The sequence below is a fragment of the Odocoileus virginianus genome, chromosome 2 (assembly GCF_023699985.2).
Source record: "Odocoileus virginianus isolate 20LAN1187 ecotype Illinois chromosome 2, Ovbor_1.2, whole genome shotgun sequence".
Classification (NCBI taxonomy): domain Eukaryota; kingdom Metazoa; phylum Chordata; class Mammalia; order Artiodactyla; family Cervidae; genus Odocoileus; species Odocoileus virginianus.
In genome coordinates this window covers 52179471-52203917 of record NC_069675.1, presented here as the reverse complement: position 1 = coordinate 52203917, position 24447 = coordinate 52179471, and the positions used below count along the sequence as shown (strand labels likewise).

Below are 24447 nucleotides of genomic sequence, written 5' to 3'. Positions count from 1 at the left end.
CACCGACTTGATGGACATGGGTTTGGGTGGACTCCAGGAGTTGGTCATGGACAGGAGGGCCTGGTGTGCTGCTGTTCATGGGGTTGCAAAAAGTCGGACATGACTGAGTGAATTAACTGAACTGAACTGAGGGAAGTGATCTGGTTTTGAAAGGCAGGAGTGAGCAGATACAAAGGCAGGTGGCCAGGAGGCTCCCAAGGATTCTCTCTGCTAATCACTTGCTCTGCTGGCCCTCCTGCTCCCAACCCTGGCATCCTTTCCATTCTCCTTTGCCCCTTCCAATCCCCACCTTCCTGTTCTCTTGACATTAGCTTCATGAGACATTCAGTGTTTTGATCATAGCTTTATGTGTTACTGACCTTGTCCAGTCAATCTGACCATGTATTACCAATTCTAACTCCTTGAAGAAAAGGAATGACACAGATTGAAATGCTTGATGACCTGAATTTGAATCCATTTCAGCTGTTTTGGTTGATACAATATATTTAAAATACCAAATTTGAATGCCTTTATACTAGACTAACATATTCTAATTCCTCCACTGCCTTTTGGACTATACTAGCCCTTTTACACACTTCTCAGACTTCCCTCACCCCTGAAAGCATCTGAGTTGACTCCTGGTGGACTGACATTTTCCTTACAGACTGTACCAGGCAGATCTTGGGTTCTTTGGGGTTAGTTTACTTTGAGTCTCAAATCAAAAGTATTTCCTGCGGCATCTCTCTCACTGTTCAGAATGTAGTACTGACGTGGCCAAAATTACAGTGACCTGCGCCCAATAATGAGCCTTAGGAGGTTCAAGTGAGAGTCTAGATGGAGGGGAAGAGAGTTAAGAAGAGCCCAGTTAAAATGCATTATTGTGTGCACTCAAGAATCTTGAAGCAATGACTTATTATTAACACTTTGCTCTTCTGGCAGAAATGCCTACTGGCATAAGGCTGAGTAATATTTGGTTGATCACAAAAAGGGTCCCTTTATCTTCTTTGTGAAAGGATTCTCCTGAATGTGGCACTCTCTAGGGATGGTGCAAAGTTACACAGCAGCCTGTTTTCCCTTGGCCCTATCATCATTTTCACTCTAATCCTCTTCAATACAGGTTGCCAATTTGGCCTGTTCCATCTCCAACAATGAGGAAGGGGTGAAATTAGTTCGGATGGCAGCCACTCAGATTGACAGCCTGTGTCCTCAGGTAAGCCTCATTCACTTTGTTTTCAAAGCCAATATTTTTGATCTTGTGCACTCCAGCCTTCATGTCACTCATTCCTTGCCTTGTCCTCTTTCCTCTTCCTGGAAAGTGCTACTCATCATTCATGGACATTTCTGGTTCTGCCTTTCTCAAAAAGAACTGCTAATTGCTCCAGTCTCTCCAAAATTACTGTAGTGATTATTGTCTTTTCCACCCCTATTGACTTTTTCTACTTGTCTTGAATTGTTATTTCAACACTCCATATCTATTCACTTTGTCTCCCTCACAAAATTATATGCTCGTATGCGGAGAACAAGAGTTATATTTCTGCCCCATCTGTGCTAAAAAGACTTGGTTCAATATACACTTTTGGAAACCTATATCTTAAAAAAGAAGAGCAAACAAAAGACTAGTATTTGGTAACCTACTCCGTCTTTCATGTTTTGATTGTCCTCCCAAACACAGAATCCCCTTATCTGCCGAAGCTGCAAGGTCCAGGGTTTCAACATGGTCTTTGACTTGCTTGTTCCTCTTTTGATGAGTGTAATCCATATGTCCATGGATTATTTCTAACAAATAGGTCATCAACGCCGCTCTCACATTGGCTGCCCGGCCACAGAGCAAAGTTGCTCAGGACAACATGGATGTCTTCAAAGACCAATGGGAAAAGCAAGTTCGAGTGCTGACAGAGGCTGTGGATGACATCACCTCAGTGGATGACTTCCTTTCCGTCTCAGGTAATCACAAACGGGCCCTTACAAGGTAGTTGAAGGAAGAGAACAAGATGAGATGAGGAATATCTTGCAAGTGTCATGGGTCTGTGTTTCAAGTGCTCTCCTCGCCCCTTTGAGCTTTCAATCATCTCTGCAATTGTGATTGTAACACCCTCTTGAAAATTTGTCTCTGCTGTGCACATTATTTCAAGACAGTGAGTCGAAAGATTTGGGGGGAAAACACAACTTCCTGATTATAGATGTTAAAAACCTGGAAGATTGTTTAAGTAGATCTAGGCTCCTTTCTAGTTCCTGGAGTTTTTAAAATAGGATGGCCTTTGCTGCATCTAAATCACCCATCTAAAAGAGTGTGGGATATGAGATTGGTTATGTTGAAAAATCAAAAAAATCAATCAGTTATCCCAATTTGCCTGTGTTAAGTACCCCCACCCCCACTGGCCCTGCCTGAGTGAATGAAGTTACATAGGTTTTTGATAAGCTGGGAAAAAATTTTAGCCACCAAATGAACCCATTAGAAATCACTTAGGAACTATTGAGGTTTGGGGCACTTGACCATGAGGTTGTGGAAGGACGTAAAAATAAACAGAACTCATAATCACTGGAAATTGTAACTTAATGCTTTGTAGATGAAGCCAGACTGAAGGATGGCAATCCACTCCAGTATTCTTATCTGGAAAATCCCATAGGCAGGCTACAGTTGATGGGATCACAAAGAGTCAAACATGACTGAGCAACTAACACAAAGGATGTTAGCACATTTGAATAACCATGTAGTTAATTTTACCTTTATCAAGGCTCACCAATGCTGTTTCAAAAGTGGGCTACCAGCTGGCTCATGGGCCTTTTTCCAAACAGATTTGGCCCAATTCACGTAGAGAAGTCTGTGGGAGCATGAGGATGGAGGTCACCGGAAGTCTCAACTCCCTTGCGAGGCATTAAAATAACCAAATGGCTCTTAAAAATTCAAATTAACCAGGTGTTGACTCTCCCCAGAGGTGTATGGAAATCATACCTGCCAACTCATGTGCCCTGGCCTTGACCAGGGCTTACCGAGGTCTGAGAGGGAAGGTTAAAGCACAGCTCACAGGATCCAGGCTGATGGAGCCTGACTGCAACAAGGGGAAGGGATTTCTGGGGCAGGCTCAGTGTATTTGGAAACTTTTCTCTAGCTGTAGTCTTTCCATTCACCAAGAAACTGACAGTGAATTCCCACTGGGCTTGTATTTAAAGCTTGTCTAAGAGTAGTACAGTTGAACCTGTAGATCTGAGGGATGATGGAAAAGCCAACTTTAAAATCATGGAGGGAAAGTCAAGGGAGATGGGAAAAATGAGCCAACACACGCTTGGTGCTGTCAATTTTAAAAAATGCACAACATGACAGTGGCAGATTAAGTTTTATTTGGGCAATGAGGGCTGCAGCCCAGGAGAAGCACCTCAGATAGCTCTAGGGAGACTACTCCAAATAGGTAGGGGCAAAGGATAGTATACGTGTGACTTTGGTAAAGGGCGAGTACATGCAATTAAGCTCGTATTCAAAAGTGTCTGCTGGTCTCATGAAGCTTCTGCTAGTCACGAGAAACAACTGTCACCATGAAGGAATTTAGTGCTTTTCTAGATATGAGGCTTCACTTTCACTTTTCACGTTCATGCATTGGAGAAGTAAATGGCAACCCACTCCAGTGTTCTTGCCTGGAGAATCCCAGGGACGGGGGAGCCTGGTGGGCTGCCGTCTCTGGGGTTGCACAGAGTCGGACACGACTGACATGACTTAGCAGCAGCAGCAGATACGAAGAGATACAAGAATTGGGCTCATAAAATCAGCTCCTGAGACTATCTGACTATCCGAGGACCTGCACTACTAGTTTCCCATGAGAACAGAGTGCCTCACTTCTGCTCTCCTCCCTGCACTCCTTCAGTGGTGTCGAAGGTCAGCAGCCGCAGCAGCACATGATTGAATCCTTGTAGAGTAAATGACAAGCACCCATGGCAAGTGCCAATTCGTAGTTGACAGTATCTGTTATTTGTCTGATTTTCTGCTACTTCCTTTCATTCTCACCAAAATTTTATGTCAGTTATCACTATTCTGAATCTTCCTTTGAGAAAAGTAAGTCACTAGTGTGTAGGTGACTTGGCAGAGGTGGAATTATAATCCAGATCTATATAGTTCTCAGCAAGTCTGGATAGAAGGGTGTTTTACCAGCTTTCACTGCAGCTCCCTTCCCCACCTCCAATCCCCTCCTCTCTCCTGCCCTGTAGTACGGTGGGTCCACTCTCTCTTCCCTTTTAGAAACCTGACTAGCTTTTCATTCCCAAGGTGCTTTACTTTTGATGACTTGTCAAAGCAGCTATTCATTTAAACATACCTGTGTCCAGGGGTTGGCTGATAAAGAATTCAGTGCGTTGCCATTCATAGAATTTTTTTGCTTCCCTGATACATGAGTTCTAAAAATGCAAAAGATATCCAAGAAGTGCATCTCTCAGAAGATGCTTAGAAATTGTTCAACTAGGCATGTTGGGGATCCGAATAGTGGAGAACAGAAGACTGGACACCAGGACAGATATTTCTTGTTTCTAGTCAATCTTTGCCAGGATGGATATAAGGGTCCCCAGAAAGGGAGAGGGGGACTCCAGTCAGCCTCAGATCTCACACAGCAATCCTAACAGCTCCTGGAAATCTTACTCTGCTCCCCTCCCTATTTACAAATGAATAGAAAATATTTATATACTACCTTTCTCAAAGAGGAGTCATTTCAGAACTTAAAACTTTCCCAGCGTACCCTTTTCTTTAAATGCACGTACAGAAATTTCTGAGGGTAGAAAAAAGCCAGGCAAGGAGTCTTATCTCAGGCTGTTTCAATAACGCAAAGCTTCTCTTAATTTTCTTCCACCGGGCCTGCCTCTCTGCCACCTTTCTCCCTGCTGTTCCTTTGTGCATCTCATTATTACCAGCAACACAAAAAGGCTTTGGCTTCCGCTGATAACGCTGTAGAGTCCAACCGCAGTGGTACAAGTGCTGTGGCATGCCATGACAGGAAAATGAACAGGCGCTGTCAGGAAGCCGGCCTTGGCAGGACCCGCTGGAGCGTGCCTTTGGACTTGACAATCGGAGGCAGCAGGCACCTTTCCACAGATGGGCTTGACAAATAATGACACAGCCCACTCTGTCCTGCTGGTAGACTGTGGATACAGCCCAATAGTTGGGGAAACTACTTCTCATCTCCTCTGTAAGCTGGAGCCAAAACATTTGCATCAGTAAATTGCAGGTTTGGCCCAGGAGATATTTTGGAATGGCATTAATGGCATTTTATGTATCAGTGTCTTCTTAAGGGAATATCTATTCTGGCAGGAAACTCTATTTTGGAGGCAACAATAAAAAAGTTTTTTTTTAAGGGATAGTTTTGTTTTTCTTTCTTTTTTTTCATGCTACCTGAACTTGTATGTCTGAGTGCTTAATTTGTCCATATGAAAAGCAGCAAGTTTGGGGAGCAATGATGCTAGCTATTAACATTATAGGAGTGAAACCAATTTTCTGATGTGGTCTGGGCTCATAAAAAAGTGAAACGGCTGTGTTAGAGCACTTAAACTTTTCCCACTGGGCAAAAACTACCATTTTTAATAGTGTCTTAAAATGAGCGCCTTGGCTTTAACCATGTGACAGTTTAATTCTTGGGTTTGGCTCACAAAATAACAGGCATCTAAGATCTAAAAAAGCTATTAACTCAATCCCATAATGTCTGTAAGTTTTGTTTTGTTTACCTCTTCCTCTTTCATTTACGTTTTTTTAACTCCAGGGTCTTGAGTTTGTTCCCTTAAAACATTCACAGACTGAACTTTGCTTATGATTTTGGAAACTAGTTTTAGAGCTAATAATAATGCAGTCATTTGGTCATCAGTGATTTAACATGATTACATCTTTTCTGAAAGAATAAGGCTGCAAAAATTTAAGGAAGTTTATCACAAACTTATGTTGCCGGCAAATCTTTTATGATTTTAAAAACTGTGCTTCACATTCAGGCGTAACATCCAAAGTACCTGAGGGGTTCACCCCCACAGTGTAACCCTCTCTGAAATGCACATGCTTTCTATTATTACTTTCCCTTCGATGTTATTTTCCAGTTGGAACATCATCCCTCTATCTCCTTACTTAATGAATTCTTTCTCTTGAAAATACCTTAGAGTAAAAATATATAATTGTCCCCTTTCAAAGGACATATTTATTCAGTATTTCTTCTTTTCTTTGGAATGTTTATGATGTATTTATTTTTGGCCAAGCTGGGTCTTGAGCATTTCTCTAGTTGTAGTGAGGGAGGGCTACTCTCTAGCTGTGGTGCACGAACTCATTACAGTGTCTTCTCTTGTTGTAGAGCACAGACTCTAGGGTGCACAGGCTTCAGTAATTGTGGCACACAGGCTTACCTGCCCCACGGCATGTAGGATCTTCCCGGATCAGGAGTCAAACCTGTGTCTCCTGCATTGGCAGGCAGATTCTTTACCACTGAGACACAAGGGAAGCCTTCCGATTGGTTTTTAAGTATGTCAGTGACATGAAGAGCTTCCCTAATACCTTAGTCGGTACACAATACTCTTGCAATGCAGGAGAGCAGGGCTCGATTTCTGGGTTAGGAATATTTCCCTGGAAAGAGAAATGGCAGCTCACTCCAGTATTCTTGCCTGGGAAACCCCATGGACAGTGGAGCCTGGCAGGCTAAAGCCCATGGAGTCGTAAGAGTCAGACACAACTTAATGACTAAACCACCACCACCAGTGATATAAAATCATATAAATGTGGATATGTCCTTTCCACAGAAAACCATATCTTGGAGGATGTGAACAAATGTGTGATCGCCCTTCAAGAAGGGGATGTGGACACTCTGGACCGGACCGCAGGGGCCATCAGGGGCCGGGCTGCTCGAGTTATACACATCATCAATGCTGAGATGGAGAACTATGAAGCTGGTGTTTATACTGAGAAGGTGCTGGAAGCTACAAAACTGCTATCTGAGACAGGTAACCATGGATATTAGATTCGACCAAAATGTCAGACCCATGATGAATTTCCACACCTGAATAAATCTGTTTCATTGTTTCCTGTAGATCTTTATGCTTCTAAGTCACACCTGATCATAAAATTGGTACTCTTTATTTCTTGAGTTTGAATTGGAATACTTTAGCAGAATCACAATTTATTGTTTTTGCAGTATATACACTACTCTACAGTTTTTGTGTATAATCATTTGATTCTCACAAGAACCTTATGAAGTAGGTAGATTTTTTATTATCTCCCATTATGAATATGAAAATGGAATTTTGAATGAGATAAGAGACTGGAAAAAGGTCACGAGTCTAGAGAATAGTGAGTATGTGATTGGAACTTGGAATTTCGAACTTGAAAAACATTTCTCTGTCTGTTCCTTGAGAAGATGGGACTATGAGAAAGGACCATGCACAACCGGGGAAAAGCATAAAGGCTTTCAGTAGTACATGGATATGAAGTGATCACAGGAGGTAGTGGTTACTGAAAAGGGGCTAAACTTTCAGTATATGCTCAACTCCACTGGAGAAAGTCTGCATATCTTCTTTCAGGGGTACATGGCTGCCCTCTGGGGAATCATGGTCGTGATGAAAGATAGTTACTTAAGACAGGGAGCCTGTCATAGCTCTCTAATGCACTGAGATGGAAAAAAGACTTGTTTCCACTGAGTTAACACAATAGCCCATAACTTTGGATAGTTATGTCAATGACTGACCTATTTTCAGTAGTTTTTGCCCTTAACTGATACCTCTTGGCTTCATACCCTTTCTAAAGTCCCTCATGTCTTGTGTTTTGATATGTACGTGTCTTAGTTGCTCAGTTGTGTCTGGCTCTTTGCGATCCCATGGACTGTAGCCTGCCAGGCTCCTTTGTCCATGGAATTCTCCAGGTAAGAATACTGGAGTGGAGTGCCATTCCCTTCTCCAAGGGATCTTCCCAACCCAGGGATCAAACTCAGTCTCCTGCACTGAGGGCAGATTCTTTACTGTCTGAGCCACCAAGGAAATCCATTAATATATGGGGGAATGAAAGTAGAAAAAAAGTCCAAGGAAGGAGAGAAGATGAATAGAATTTAACCCTATATGTTGTCTGGAGTTATGAATGGGTAACAAATCCAGTTCTATGTATACATAGAAGGAACTCACCTCAGCTTCAGTGGGAATTGTCTCTGGTCTATACATGGATTTTGGAGCCCATTAGGCTTTTAAAAACAGACGTATCTCTGAAAAGTCAGATATAGCAGTGTTCTAAATTCTACATGATGAGACATGTTAGTAGAAATATGTTTCCTTCTACAGGGAAAGGATATTTACAAAGACTTCTGTAGCTATTTACTAGTCTAGAATAGCAAGAAGAAACAATAGGTAAACAGACGTTGGTTGCTCACTCTGAAATACATGCAGAAAGGGAATAGAGTCATATCACATATCACCCATATCTAGGGATTGTTGCTCTTGAGAAGCCTGACAGAATTAGAAATAATAATGACAATAATACAATATATCTACATTTTAACTAGGGGCTTCCCTGGTGACTTGGATTGTAAAGAACTTGCCTGCAATGTGGAAGACCTGGGTTTGACCCCTGGGCCAGGAAGATCCCCTGGAGAAAGGAGTGGCATGGTCGAGTGGACCAGTATTCTTGCCTGGAGAGTTCCATGGACAGAGGAGCCTGGTAGGCTACTGTTCATGGGGTTGCAAAGAGTCGGACACGACTGAGCCACTCACACTTCCACATTTTAACTGGTGCTTCCCTGATGGCTCAGAAGGCAAATATCTGCCTGCAGTGCAGGAGACAGAGACATGGGTTCGATCGCTGGGTCAGGAAGATCCCCTGGAGGAGGAAAAGGCAACCTGCTCCAGTATTCTTGCCTGAAAAAAATCCCTAGTGGGCTACAATCCAAAGAGCTTCAAGGAGTCAAGTCAGACACAACTGAGCGACTACGGCCCCCTGCCCCCCACACAGTTTAATTAACTGAAATTCAGCACTATTTTCTTTCAAATAGACTTGCCCTTTGCATTCACTAGAGCAACACAGTTCAAGTCATACAGTGTTTCTTTACTCATTTAAAAAAAATTAGAAACAAGTATTTTGGGGCTTCCCTGATGGTCCAGTGATTAAGACTTCCACTTTTCAATCCAGGGGATGCAGGTTCAATCCCTGATTGGGAAGCTAAGATCCTACATGCCCTGGGGCCAAAAAACCGAAACATAAAACAGAAGCAATATTGTAACAAATTTAATAAAGATACAAAGGCTTTTATAATGGTCCCCTTCAAAAAAATCTTTAAAAAAAATTATTTTACTCTCCTGTATATGCTGTTTTTGTGTGTGTGTGTATTTTTTTCCCCCATTCACCCTTAAAGGGACCCTGTCACATTTCTGCAGTTCTCAGTTCCTGAACCATTGCTTCTATTATGTTATGAAGTCTCAGCTTCATGGGGTATATCTGATACCTAGCAGCATTTCCTCTGATCTGACACTGACTGAAAAGTATCCAAGAAGGATGGAGGACATGGAGACAGAATTCTCAGCTCACAACTGTTTGGAATGGTGATTGTAGCAGATGACACCCAGAGCCAGTTTACATGTGACTTTGTGCACACAAAAACTTCAAACGTTGTTTAAGAGACATTGTGGAACTTTTTCTTATTGCATCTTGGAGTGCTTTAATGAACAGCAGGAGTGGTACCCATGGGATCAAAATCTACATAAAGGCAAGGACAGTGTGCTTAGTTGAGAAATATTTTAACATAATTTTCACCCAAAGTCTTAAAATGTAAATAGTATTCTGGTTGAATTTTTTTTAATGAAACAGAGCAATCTATCCTGGATTATTGTTGCTAATCAAGATTTTGCTCTTATTTGTTAATTTTCAGATCTTTAAAAATTATCATCTCAGCCTTTCTTTTGCAGTGATTGAATAATCTCAGCACTTAACTAAAGGCACCTTCCTGCTTCTGATTTCCCCATCCAAGTCTTAATTGAAAAGAAAAGAGCAAGGCATTTAGATTCTTTCTGTTTTTCAGCCTCTATTGAAGATCACTAGGAAAGCAGCCAGGTAAAAGAGACTGAAATAGACAGATTATAAATAACTAGAAGAAAATACAGGAATACATGTCAAGGAAACATAGATATTAGTGGGCTAAGAACTAGAATATATAAGGTATATAAATTATTTTCCTTCTATCCTCAATGGTTCTTTTCTTCCTTAAACAAGAACAATATTTTTTCTTTATGGGTAACTAGAGAGGTTGTCAAAGAAATGAAAGCAAAAATTTAGCTGTTAGTGGGACAATTGACATATACACTGATTCCTCATGAAAGAAGAATGCCTCTGTTTGTCATTGCTATGATGAAACCTACCGGCTATCTCATGTAGAACATGAGATTTTAAAATGTATAATATAATGTGACTTAGGCTTCCTTGGTGGTTCAGTGCTAAAGAATCCTACCAATGCAGGATATGTGGGTTTGATTCCTGGGTTGGGAAGATCCCCTGAAGAAGCAAATGGCAACCCATTCAGTATTCTTGCCTGGGAAATCCTATGGACAGAGGAGCCTGGAAGGCTATATATAGTTCATGGGGCCACAAAAGGGTCAAATATGACTTAGCGACTAAACAACAACAATATGGTAACTTAATACCTAGAATTTCTCCATAAGAAATGATTAAATATACAAGCTGATAAAAAACTTTAGCTGTTAATTCACTGGTTGCTAATTAGAATTATTGGGGAATGTACTAGAGACATGGAATTTGAGGAAGAACATAAGGTCAGTTCTGTACTTATGGTTATACAGAGTTTTGTTGGTTATATAGATTTTATAAAATGGATTAGTCCCTTTGTCTGTGTCTGGCTATGCTTAGGAGATCCATATCCTCAAAATAAAAGCTCCTATGCTGGCACTATTGGTAATGAACCTGCCTGCAGAAGATGTAAGGGACACAGATTCAATCCATGGGTCAGAAAGACCTCCTGGAGGAGGGCATGGCAACCCACTCCAGTATTCTTGCCTGGAAGTTGCTTCAGTGGTGTTTGACTCTTTGCGACACTATGTACTATAGCCCACCATGTTCCTCTGTCCATGAGATTCTCCAGGCAAGAGTACTGGAGTGGGTTGCCATGCCCTCCTCTAGGAATCTTCCCAACCCAGGGATAGAACTTGCATCTCTTATGTATCTTTCATTGGCCAGGTGGTTGTGGGGTGTTTTTTATCACTCATGCCACGTGGGAAGCCCCCCAAACTCCTATTGAGATCACTAATATCCAAATTTCTACCTTTGGGCTAATGTTTTGCTCCTGATTTTTTTTTTTTCTTTAATCTTGTGCAGTCACTTTTTTTATACAAGTTTATCAAACTTTGTCCTGAGAGTACATTTTATTTTGGGGAGAGAACACAGGACAGTGGGCAAGGAGTGGAAGGTACCAAGGAAAGGGAAAAAAGGAAGAATCCAGGACATTGAAGACAGATCACTATGTTTTCTCTTGCCTTGTCACAACCTGCCAGGTTCTGCCCAGTTCTATTTCTGAGTTGTTAGATTGAAGACTCTAAGGCAGATGTTCTCAGCCTCTGTATTTTTGACATTTGAGTCTTGGTGGGGGGAGCTATCCTGTGGATTAAAGATGCTTGGCATCCCTGGCCTCGCCACACTAGATGCTTGTAGAACCTCTTCCTTTCCCACTTCAAACTGTGACAAAGGTGGCTCTAGATATTGCTAGATGTTTTTGGGGTGGACAAAATAATCCTCACTTAAGATGACTGCCACTAAGGGACTAAAAACTGAGAAACTTCCAAAGAGTGACAAGACAGTTTATATTTTATTTTTGATAAATTGCTTAGTAAAGAGTAAGTAAATTGTTTTGAAGTGTATGTTTTTTTTTTTTTTATATGAAAGCTGAGTTACTTTTGAAAACACAATTTTGTGGATTATTAGTATGTTAAAACTTTAGGGTGACATTGTATAAAAATTTGCCTATTTATTTTTTATAAATCTAATGTAGGCTGACGAAAGCACCATAAACCTGATGTACATCAGACCCACTAAATACTTATATATTTAATTGCTTCTTTAGTAAAAACTGAATTATAGCAAATTGCCAATAGTTTGGTAGTGAGTGCACACCCAATGAGATCCATCTCTAGAGATCTTGTTTGCAAAGTCAGGTGGCTGTGGAAAGTGGAAGAGGGCGTACATTCAATAATGTTATGCTTACATATACAGAGAGAAATTCATTCTTCACTGAACAGATTACGTTGAAATGCCATTTTTGTAAATTTGATGGGTGATGCAAATTTGTGGTAGTGTCTACACCATCAGGTTGGGAGATCTTTGGAACCATGCCATCAGTTCCTTCTTCAGAGGGGACCAAAAAAAGGATATTAAAAAATAAGACTCTTTAATGAAAATTCTATTATTAATCACTTCATGTATGAAGATTAAAATTCCATTATTTTGGAGAACACGTGGACCAAACAGATGGTATAATTTTTTTTCTTTTAAATCAAGACTTTTTAAAGAGCAGTTAAATGTTCACAGAAATATTGAGGGGAAGGTATCAAGATTTTCCATATTCCCTTCATTCTGCACGTGGAGGGTGTCTCCGATTATCAACATCCTCTACCAGAGTGGTACATTTTTTACCCTTGATGAACCTACATTGAAACATTATAATCACCCAAAGTCCACAGTTTACATTTTGTCTCATTCTTGATGTTCTATATTTTGTGGTATTTGGACTAATGCTTAGTGGCATACATCCATCATGATAGTATCATGCAGTGTGTTCTTCACTGCCCTAAAAATTCATGGTACTCTATTCACCCCTCTCACTCTCCCAATCCCCTGACAACCACTTGTCTTTTTACTTTTTCCATAGTTTTGTCATTTCTAGAATGTCATATAATTGGTATCATATAGTTTGTAGCCTTTTCAGATTGACTTTTCTAACTTAGTAGAGATGATATAATTTTTACTTTCATACTTCTGTTGAGTAAAGTTTCCCTACTTTTTTTTTTACATCATTTCTATATATTTTGCCAAGAAAATGTAAGAGGAACAAATAGAAAGTACCCAAACTGCATATGATAATAAAGGATACCATTGTATTAGTACCATGTAGATAATGAAATCCAGGTAAGGAGTCAGAAGAACTCCATTCCTTGACTTCTACCAACTAAATGTCACCTTACATAAATTAGTTAATGCCCCTGAGCCTCAGTTTGATGTTTTGACATCTAAGTCTAGTCAATATTGTTATTTTGCTTATTTGTGTTTCACTGTTTCCTTGCTTCCTGATGACTGAACTCAACACGGACAATCATTGCCCATGAATCCTCTGAATAAACCCTCTTCTCCATCTGGACAGGTGTATCCATTTTTCTCTAGGCAAAACACATCCATGCTGTTCCCACTCACTTTGCTGCATCTTCACCATTTTTTCCTCCTCCTCTACATCTGTGTATTGAAATTATACTTATGAGCTGACTCAAGTTTCAGTTGGAGGCAACGAGGATCTATTTCTGAGTCTGATGACATTTAATACGTCTTCTTCAGTGTCAGTGGTCCACAGAAATATTGTCAGTTCTTAGAGGCAGATGTTCTTATACGTGCATAGGGCCTGAACTTGTATCATCACACCATTAGATCCACTGGAGAAGGGAATGGCTACCTACTCCAGTATTCTTGCCTGGAGAATTCCATGGACAGAGGAGCCTGGTAGGCTCACAAAGAATTAGACACAACTGAGCGACTAACACTTTCACTTTTTTCAACTTTAGTATGTATGTATTGATTAAATAAATACAAAAAATAGGCTATGATTCTTTTTTTTTTTTTTTTTCAGTAAAGAATATGTCCACTAGGAGCCTAGGGCTTACAACTCAAGATTCCAGGATTAAGAGAGACACTTCCTTTCACCTACTTTTCTACATATCAAAGGAAATAATCTTATTGGCCAGTGGGGGGTATGCTTATTTCATTTGATCTGATTTCTTTTTTTTTAATTGTTCCACTCTCAGAAATTAATAGAATGAATGTACAGAGAAGCAGAAGAATATGTTGTGTGCTAAGTTGCTTCATTCATGTCCAACTCTTTGTGACCCTATGGACTGTACCCCGCTATGCTCCTTTATCTGTGGGATTCTCCAGGCAAGAATACTGGAGTGGGTTGCCAGGCTCTCCTCCAGTTGAAGAATATAGTAGACCCAAAATGCATTATGAACCAATTCAATGTAATTAAGATTTATACAATTTGCATACAAAAGTAGGATAAAATTTTATTCAAGTTCCCATAGACTATAAACTAGGAGACACTGAAACATATCCAGAGACATAAGACCAGGTACAGAAATTTCAGGATCTAAAGGTACAGATCATACAGAGTCTGTTCTCTAATTATTGTGGAATTATGTTAGAGATCAATATCAAAAGATATTTGAAAATAACCCACATATTTTAAAGTGCAGTATGACATTTACCAAGTGAGATCTTTGACTTAGCTATTAAAAGTCTCAATAAAGTTAAAAGACTGAGAAAACACAGAGGATGATTAAAGAGAAGAAAGCATTTAAATAAGAAATTAATATTAAAATGAGAAATTAGTATCAAAGATACTATAAAGAAATCCATGTATTTGGAAATTAAATGCCCACTTTTAAATGAGGGGTATATCTAAGAAACTTTAACAAAGAAAATTAGAAAATATTTGTAATAGAATAAAAATGAAAAGAAAATTTACCAGAATTTGTTGCATGCAGCTGAAGTTGCTCAATGCAATTAAATACAATGTGTAGTCTTAAATAAGGTATGAAAGCAAATAATGAATACTAGCATAAAATTTTGTGTGATTTGAGCAAAATTGTTACTTTACTAATACTGTGTCACATGTTAATTTCCTGTTTTTATTTTTTTACAGCATAATATTTCTTTATATTCTCAGAATTGGCTTAGAAGTTTCAAGCTTCATTCAAAAAATTTTTTAAATCACTAAGATAATAAACTTTCTAGACTTTTAATAGTAATACTAGATGCCAAAATACATGGAACTATATCAAAATTTTGTTTGAATATAGATTAGAAATCTAGCATTCTGTTCATACTAGGTTAAACAAGTAGAATTGAAATATCATAAATTTTTAGATGGGCAAAAATTCCTAAGTTTTCTAAAATATTATACATTCTCTATTTACATATATATGTATATATATATGAAAACTTTCTATTATGCTTAGTAAAGTCTTGAGAAAGAACATTAAAAAAAAAGAGATGGCGAAATTGGAAAATATAAACTAAATGAAATGGGAGCACTGAATATGAAGTAGAAAAAGTGAAACAAGCTTGATAAAAGTAAAAGACCATCGTATTCACTTGGTCTGGTTTCTGTTGCTAGTTGGGACCAAGCGTTATGAATGGACATGTCAAAGTGACCTGCCTATCCTTGTGGCCAGAGGACAGAGGGTATGGACAGAAGTAAGATCAATATCAGGGGAAGGTGGCAGGACCAGATTATTGGAAAGACAAAAATATTAGATATTAGACCTGGAAAGCCTATTACAGTCTTTGCTTCTCTGTGACTGACTTTGAAATTAGATTATGAAAGTAATGAATTTCAACAGAAGCTATAATGACTGAGATTGTTAAGCCTCAACTTTCTAATATATTTTAAATGCATTTTAATATAACTCCTAACTATTGGTGTAAAGTGTTTTATTTCTCCCTGAAAGGTCAAAATAATTACAACATGGAGGAAATGTCTTACTTATTGGTGGTTGTGGTGTTCATGGAGATAAGAAGTCAAGTGTAGGAGGAATGAGAAGGAAATTTCATTCATGTAATAGCCCTTAAACAGGCAACATGTAGTTGTCTCAAACCCTTGACTGAAACCTACATACTTGAAGTATTGTACAGCTCTGGCTGATGGTGTTTAATATCTGTATTTATTTGTTTTATCTTGAATGCAAATATAAGGTTTCTTGCTCAGATAATAAATTTCTTTCTTAGTAACAGTAACCTTGACAGAACCTTCCCTGTGCTTCATTCTAGTTTTCAAGGCAGGGTGATGAGGGCAGATAAATTTTGCCTACATGAAGGAGATCCATACTACAGGAGAATAACCACAAAATTATAAATCTGGGAGCTTATATAGGAATTGGTGCTCAGCTGCCTCCCTCCTGTCCTGAGGAGGAGAGAAAAACCTTCACTCCTTAATGTTAATAAACTCCCTTCAGGAAAGATTCCTCAGGTTGTTACAACTCTTTGGAATACAAATGAGTGGCTTCTGGCTTCATTCCCTTTTGAAAGGTAAACACATATCTCTGCGGAGAAAGTGAAAGTGAAGTCACTCAGTGTTGTGCTCAGTCCTGTCGGACTTTTTGCGACCCCATGGACTGCAGCCTACCAGGTTCCTCCGTCCATGAGATTTTCCAGGCAAGAGTATTGGAGTGGGGTGCCATTTTCTTCAGAGGATCTTCCTGACCCAGGGATCAAACCCGAGTCTTCCGCATTGTAGGCAGACGCGTTACCCTCTGAGCCACCAGGGAATTTCCTCTATTAGAGAGTGCATATTCCTTATGACATATAGGTTGTCTGGGGACTCTGCTTTCAAAAATACCTATAATAGTTTAAACTATAATAGTCCTTTGTTTCTTTGTTTTAGCTTTACCAAGGTATAATTGATATGCCAAAAAAATTAAAACCTGTGAATCTCCCTCCAGGTTATTTCACCATTTTAGGACTTTTATTGAATCATACCTTGAACCAGGTTACCAGCCATTTTTGCTCAGAAAGTCCTGTCCATGCAATGCAGAAATATGAAAATATCTTCTCAATGCTGACTTGTTTGTTCTGTTAGAATTAGACATGACCAGCTCTCTCAGGGAGAGGTGCTCTAGATGGTTCTGACTCTAGAACCTTCTGACTCTAGAACCATCTGGGACAAATACAACTTGAGAAAGAGAAATAATTTTAGCCTGATAATAAATTTCCAACATGGAAGTGGAGATGGCATAGGATGGATATAGGATGGCTCACAATTACACACTTAAGGAACAACACAGTGAAATGAACAGCCCTTTTCTAGTGTTCAATTTTCAAAGTAAAACTAAAAAGGAAGACATGCATTTCCAGTTCTTACTGAGTTACATCATGTTCTCAGAATCCTAGGGACTGCAAAGGACATGGCACTTCTTTGTCATTTCAATGATATCATGGATTGCCTTGATATCAAGGATATCCATCGTAATGGTAGTAGAGTGTCAGAAGGGTCAGTGCTGATGTCCACGGGAAGTGGTTGCCAGGATGCATTAAATGGGCACAAGTGAGGCAATAATAGATTTCTTTCAGCCAGAATCTCTACCACACCAGCAATAAGTATTTGAATCAAAGAAATGAAGAATATATCATCAATTAATAATAGGGGTGCATCATTAGAACATTCCAGAAATATAATAATCTGATTAAGAAAAACAAGAAACTATCCTTAAAACTGGGATAACAGATGGATGTAGGAACCAGAAAAATTCTGTATATTCTGGTGAAAGTGAAAGTAACCCCACGGATTGTAGCCCACCAGGCTCCTCAGTCCACGGAATTCTTCAGGCAAGAATGCTGGAGTGGGTAGCCATTCCCTTCTCCAGGGGATCTTCCCTGATCCAGGGATCAAACCTGGGTCTCCTGCATCACAGGCAGATTCTTCATCACCCGAGCCACCTGGGTCTCCCATATTCTGATCAAAGTGACCCCAAAATGACCTTCTTACCTGGTTTGACTTTCTATATTTTACCAGTTTTTTAACACTAGCTGGTTTCTTCTTAGAGAGGGAGCAAAGTCTTCTGTAACCAAAACCAGCCGATCCCACTCCTCTGTGCCCCATTACTGACTGTCACTCATTAGGCCCCTACTGTATACTGCTGCAAACTCTGTTTGTCCATTTTTCTGTCTTAAGGTGTCTTTCTGTTTTCTGTCCACCTTCTAATCTCTTTCTGGGTGTGAGTGTGTGTGTGTGTGTGTGTGTGTGTTGTGTATATGTTGCTTCCTAATTTAATTTTAACTCCTTGAGATCTGAGACTACCTCTTTATTTCCTCCAACCTTGATGAGAATCAAAGCTCAAAAATATTTATTTATATAAATGAAAAACATAATTGACATAGTATAATACCTTATTTTAAGGGTTGTACCTTTTCTAAAAATTACACACTTAATGATCAAGATCAGAATCAATAAATTCTTAGCATTTATTTTATGTCATCTTAAATTTTAAAGCCTCGCTGGTGCCAAAATCAACTATTTATCAATCTTGGTTTTCACAAACACTGTAGCTAAATGAGGCATCATGCTCAATTTTTTATTCATTCCTTAAGTTTCAGAATTAAATATGTCATCCTTTTCTCTTAACTTATAAAGCATTTGTGATTATTTTTGAAATGCTTATTTTAAAACGTAAGAATTTTCCAAGCAAGCATTTTCTTTCCCTGGGGAAAGGAATTTGTGTCTAGACAAAAGCAGATGCATGCTGACTGATTCTCTTAGGGTAGTCACCGTGGATGGAATTTAGAATAATTTTTTTCCTTCTTCTAAGCAGTCCTTTATTCATCTTTCATCAAACAATTCAGCTCATGGGTTATGTATGGCCTTCTGGAACTTGAATTTGATTTTGATGTTTGAAATGTACATTATAATTTTCCAAACATGAGTTTATGAAAATGGCAGCTTTTAGGAACTCCCACAGAGGGAACAGATGACTGATTCTGACGAAAGAAAGTCTAGGAATATACACAGTACGAAAGAATTTGGACTAACCAGGAGGATGCTGTTGGTTTTCTGGAGAGGTAGAAACAGCTGACAAATAGTCACCAAGGAATAGGGGACGGAATAAACTGGACTTCTTTTTGTCTTGGCTCCTGGCTTCCAGAGCTCATCATTTCCCACCTGATTCAGTTCAGTTCAGTCGCTCAGTCCTGTCTGACTCTTAGTGACCCATGGACTGCAGTAAGCCTGGCTTCCCTGTCCATCACCAACTCCCAGAGCTTGCTCAAACTCATGCCCATTGAATTGGTGATACAATCAAACCATCTCATCCTCTGTCATCCCCTTCTCCTCCCGCCTTCAGTCTTTCTCAGCATCAGGGTCTTTTCCAGTGAGTCAGTTCTTCACATCAGGTGGCCAAAGTATTGGAGCTTCAGCTTGAGCATCAGTCCTTCCAATGAATATTCAGGACTGATTTCTTTAGGATGGACTGGTTGGATCTCCTTGCAGTCCAAGGGACTCTCAAGAGTCTTCTCCAACACCACAGTTCAAAAGCATCAGTTCTTCGGGGCTCAGCATTCTTTATGGTCCAACACTCACAGGACTTTCCTGGTGGCTCAGACGGTAAAGTGTCTGCCTGCAATGCGGAAGACCCAGGTTCAATGCCTGGGTCAGGAAGATCCCCTGGAGAAGGAAATGGAAGCCCACTCCAATATTCTTGCCTGGAGAATCCCATGGATGGAGGGACCTGGTAGCCTACAGCCCTTGGGGTCGCAAAGAGTCAGACATGACTGAGTGACTTCACTTTCACTCATATCCATACATGACTACTGGAAAAACCACAGCTTTCACTAGATGGACCTTTGTTGGCAAAGTAGTGTCTCTGTTTTTTAATATGCTATCTAGGTTGGTTATAGCTTTTCTTCCAAGGAGCAAGCATCTTTTAATTTCATGGCTGCAGTTGCCATCTGCAGTGATTTTGGAGCCCAAGAAAATAAAATCTGTCACTGTTTTTATTGTTTCCCCATCTATTTGCCATGAAGTGATGAGATGTCATGATCTTCTTTTTTGAATGTTGAGTTTTAAGCCAGCTTTTTCACTCTCCTCTTTTACTTTCATCAGGAAGCCCCTTAGTTCCTCTTCACTTTCTGCCATAAGGGTGGTGTCATCTGCATATCTGAGGTTATTGATATTTCTCCTGGCAATCTTGATTCCAGCTTGCACTTTATCCAGCCTGGCATTTCAAGTGATGTACTCTGCATATAATTTAAATAAGCATGGTGACAATCTACAGCCTTGACATACTCCTGTCCCAACTTGGAACCAGTCTGTTCTCCCATGTCCAGTTCTAACTGTTGCTTACAGATTTCTCAGGAGGCAGGTAAGGTGGTCTGGTATTACCATCTCTTTTAGAATTTTCCACAATTTATTGTGATCTACACAGTCAAAGGCTTTGGTGTAACCAATAAAGCAGAAGTAGATGCTTTTCTGGAATTCTCTTGCTTTTTCTAGGTAATTTGATCAATAGTTCCTCTGCCTTTTCTAAATCCAGCTTGAACATCTGGAATTTCACAGTTCACATACTGTTGAAGCCTGACTTGGAGAATTTTGAGTGTTACTTCGCTAGCATGTGAGATGAGTGCAATTGTGCGGTAGTTTGATCATTCTTTGGCATTGCCTTTCTTTGGGATTGGAATGAAAACTGACCTTTTCCAGTCCTGTGGCCACTGCTGAGTTTTCCAAATTTGCTGACATATTGAGTGAAACACTTTCACAGCATCATCTTTTAGGATCTGAAATAGCTCAACTGAAATTCCATCACATCCACTAGCTTTGTTTGTAGTGATGCTTCCTAAGGCCCACTTGACTTCTTCACATTCTAGGATATCTGACTCTAGGTTAGTGATCATACCATCATGGTTATCTGGGTCATGAAGATCTTTCTTGTATAGGTCTTCTGTGTATTTTTGCCACCTCTTCTTAATATCTTCTGCTTCTGTTAGGTCCATACCATTTTTTGCCTTTTATTGAGCCCATCTTTGCATGAAATGTTCCCTTGGTATCTCTAATTTTCTGGAAGAGAGCTCTAGTCTTTCCCATTCTATTGTTTTCCTCTGTTTCTTTGCATTGATCACTGAGGAAGGCTTTCTTATCTCTCTTTGCTAGTCTTTGTAACTCTGTATTCAAATAGGTATATCTTTCCTTTTCTCCTTTGCCTTTAGCTTGATTAAGAGTTACCAAGAGAAAGCACAGTGAAAGTTAATGTATCACTGCTTCAGACAGAGTATACTTTCATTTGAGAGCATTTAAATATTATTTTCATACTTCCTCCTCCACATTTAAAAAACATTTGAGGATACTTTACTCAAGATTCAAATCCAATCAACCAACTAATATATAACAGCATGCATTTGAGATAGAAGGAAAACACTTTCACAAGAATATTATGTTAAGTTGGCAGGTTTTATGGAAAGTGTGTCTAATTTGAGCTAAGGAAGCTGGGTCTGATTTTTTTTTTCTAGTTATGAGCTTTTTGGTAATGTCTCTTAAGTTTTAAAGATTTTCTTTCCTCATGGATCTGGGTGAGGTCATAATGGAATATAGTGTTTAGCGCTGACTTTCTTGGCAATGAAGATAAAATGAAAATTCTAAGAGTAAGTTTATAAAATCTTGTCCTGAAGGCAGATTTCATAGGAAATTCATTATTAAAAATGCAAAGCCATCAGAAGGATGATGTAGTCCTGCCAAGGAGAGAGAAAGGTATAAAAGCAGTGAAGCTGTTTTCAGGGTAAATTGTACCAACTTTCCAATTTTCAGAGACTTGAGGACAAATTTGTGTGCTATTTTCAGTTTACTTCCCTCCCACAAGACCCTCTTTTTAGTGATAAATCATGTAGTTGTACCTCCAAGTTCTATCCAAAGGCATTGAGTAATTTCACTTGCTGTAAACAAAGAAAAGGGAGCATAGATGGGTAGATACACAGGGTCATGATGTGAAGAACCAGTTACTGTGAATGTTACGTGCCTAGCATGATGGTCAGCTTCTTATATACATCCCACTTTTTCATTCCTTGGAGGCAAGATCATATTTATTTGCCACTTTATTCCAGTAGCTAAGTACTACTTGTTTTTACATGCAACATTGTATATAAAATTTGTTGAATGGATTATTTTTTAAATCCTTACCTAAACCTTTTGAACTATGGTGTTGGAGAAGACTCTTGAGAGTCCCTTGGAATGCAAGGAGATCCAACCAGTCCATCCTAAAGGAGATCAGTCCTGGGTGTTCTTTGGAAGGACTGATGCTGAAGCTGAAACTCCAATACTTTGGCCACCTCATGTGAAGAGTTGACTCATTGGAAAAGACCCTGATGCTGGGAGGGATTGGGGGCAGGAGGAGAAGGGGATAACAGAGGATGAGATGGTTGGATAGCATCACCAACTCAATGGGCATGAGTTTGAGAAAACTCTGGGAGTTGGTGATGGACAGGGAGGCCTGGTGTGCTGTGATTCATGGGGTCTCAAAGAGTTGGACACGACTGAACGACTGAACTGAACTGAAAACATGAAGACCAGCTTTTTTACACTTGAGTAAGCTGAGGCTCAAATTGAATAATAAATATACACTATTATATAAATAACAAATAATATCAATAATATCAACAATATATCAATATTAATATCAATAATATCAATAATCAATTGATATCATTATCAATAATATCAATAATCAAATATCAAGAGTCAGTTAATATCCTGCTTGGGTGCCATAAATATACCAGCACCCTAAACCAACATAGTTGCTACAAGTGAACAAAAATATGAATATGTCTTGCTGACTATTTTTACTGTTATTTCTACCTCTAGCATATTCTATTAGTTAACTATTGCTGTACAACATATCACCCCAAAGCTTAATGGGTTAATATTACAAGCATTTACTATCTCATAGTTTCTTTGGGTCAGGAGATCGGCACAGCTTAGCTGGGTGGCTCAGATCATGAGCATCTTATTGCAAAATTCAGGCTTAAGTTGAAGAAAGTAGGGGAAACCACCAGGCCATTCAGGTATGACCTAAATCAAATTCTTTATGATTATAGAGTGGAGGTGATGAATAGATTCAAGGGATTAGATCTGGTAGACAGAGTGCCTAAAGAACTATGTATGGAGATATGTAACATTGTACAGGAGGCAGTGATTAAAAACATCCTAAAGAAGAAGAAATGCAAGAAGGCAAAGTGGTTGTCTGAGAAGTCTTTACAAATAGTTGAGGAAAGAAGACAAGTGAAAAGCAAGGAAAAAAGAGAAAGATATACTCAACTTAATTCAGAGTTTCAGAGAATAGTAGGAGAGATAAGAAAGCCTTCTTAAGTGAATACTGCAAAGAAATAGAGAAAAACAGTAGAATGGGAAAGACTAGAGATCTCTTCAAGAAATTGGAGAAATCAAAGGACTATTTCATGCAAAGATGGGCAAGATAAAGGACAGAAACAACAAGGACCTAACAAAAGCAGAAGAGATTAAGAAGAGGTGGCAAGAATACACAGAAAAACTGTACAGAAAAGGTCTCATTGACCTGGATAACCACTATAGTGTGGCCACTCACCTAAAGCCAGACATTCTTAAGTATAGAGTCAAGTGGGCCTTAGAAAGCATTGCTATGAACAAAGATAGTAGAAGTGATGAAATTCCAATGGAGCTATCTAAAAATCCTAAAAGATGATGTTGTTAAATTATTGCACTCAATATTACAGCAAATTTGGAAAACTCATCAGGGGCCCCAGTACTGGAAAATGTCAGTTTTCATTTCAGTCCCAAATAGGGATAATTCCAAAGAATATTCAAACTACCATACAGTTGTGCTCATTTCACATCCTAGCAAGGTAATGTTCAAAATCCTTCAAGCTGAACTTCAGAAGTACATGAGCTGCGAACTCTAGATGTAAGCTGGATTTAGAAAAGGCAGAGGAAGCAAAGATCAAATTGTCAACATCTGTTGAATTACTGAGAAAGCAAAGGAATTCAGAAAATACATCTATTTCTACTTCATTGACTACACTACTGCTGCTGCTGCTAAGTCGCTTCAGTCATATTAGACTCTGTGTGACCTCATAGACGGCAGCCCACCAGGCTCCTCTGTCCCTGGGATTCTTCAGGCAAGAACACTGGAGTGGGTTGCCATTTCCTTCTCCAATGCACGCATGCTAAGTCACTTCAGTTGTGTCCAGCTCTGTGTGACTCTATGGACACAGCCCACCAGGCTCCTCCATCCACAGGATTCTCCAGGCAAGAATACTGGAGTGAGTTGCCATTTCCTTCTCCACATTGACTACACTAAAGCCTTTGATTGTGGGGATCACAACAAACTGTGGAAAATTCTTAAAGAGAAAGGAATACCAGACCACCTTACCTGCCTCCAGAGAAACCTGTATGCAGGTTAAGAAGCAAGAGTAAGAACCAGACATGGAACAACGGACTGGTTAAAAATTGCTAAATGACCATGTCATGACTGTGTATTGTCAACCTGCTCATTTACCTTCTGTGCAGAGTGCATCATGCAAAATGTTGGCTTGGATGAAGCACAAGTGGAATCAAGATTGTTTGGAGAAATATCAACATTTCAAATATGCAGATGTTACCACTCTAATGGCAGAAAGTAAAGAGGAACTAAAGAGCCTCTTGATGAGGGTAAAATAGAGTGAATAAGCTGGCTTAAAACTCAACATTAAAAAAATCTAAGATCATGGCA

General features: G+C 39.4%; 1 protein-coding gene across 10 annotated transcripts in view; it reads left to right on the top strand.

Moving 5' to 3' along the window:
• Positions 1–24447, top strand: part of CTNNA2 (catenin alpha 2) — a 1320632-nt gene that overhangs the window by 1211337 nt on the left and 84848 nt on the right. For all 10 annotated transcript variants that reach the window (XM_070479775.1, XM_070479805.1, XM_070479797.1 and 7 more), the window contains 3 exons: positions 1097–1189; positions 1767–1923; positions 6727–6927. In XM_070479775.1, coding sequence (XP_070335876.1) covers positions 1097–1189; positions 1767–1923; positions 6727–6927 — 451 coding nt within the window. The remainder of the gene's footprint in view (positions 1–1096; positions 1190–1766; positions 1924–6726; positions 6928–24447) is intronic.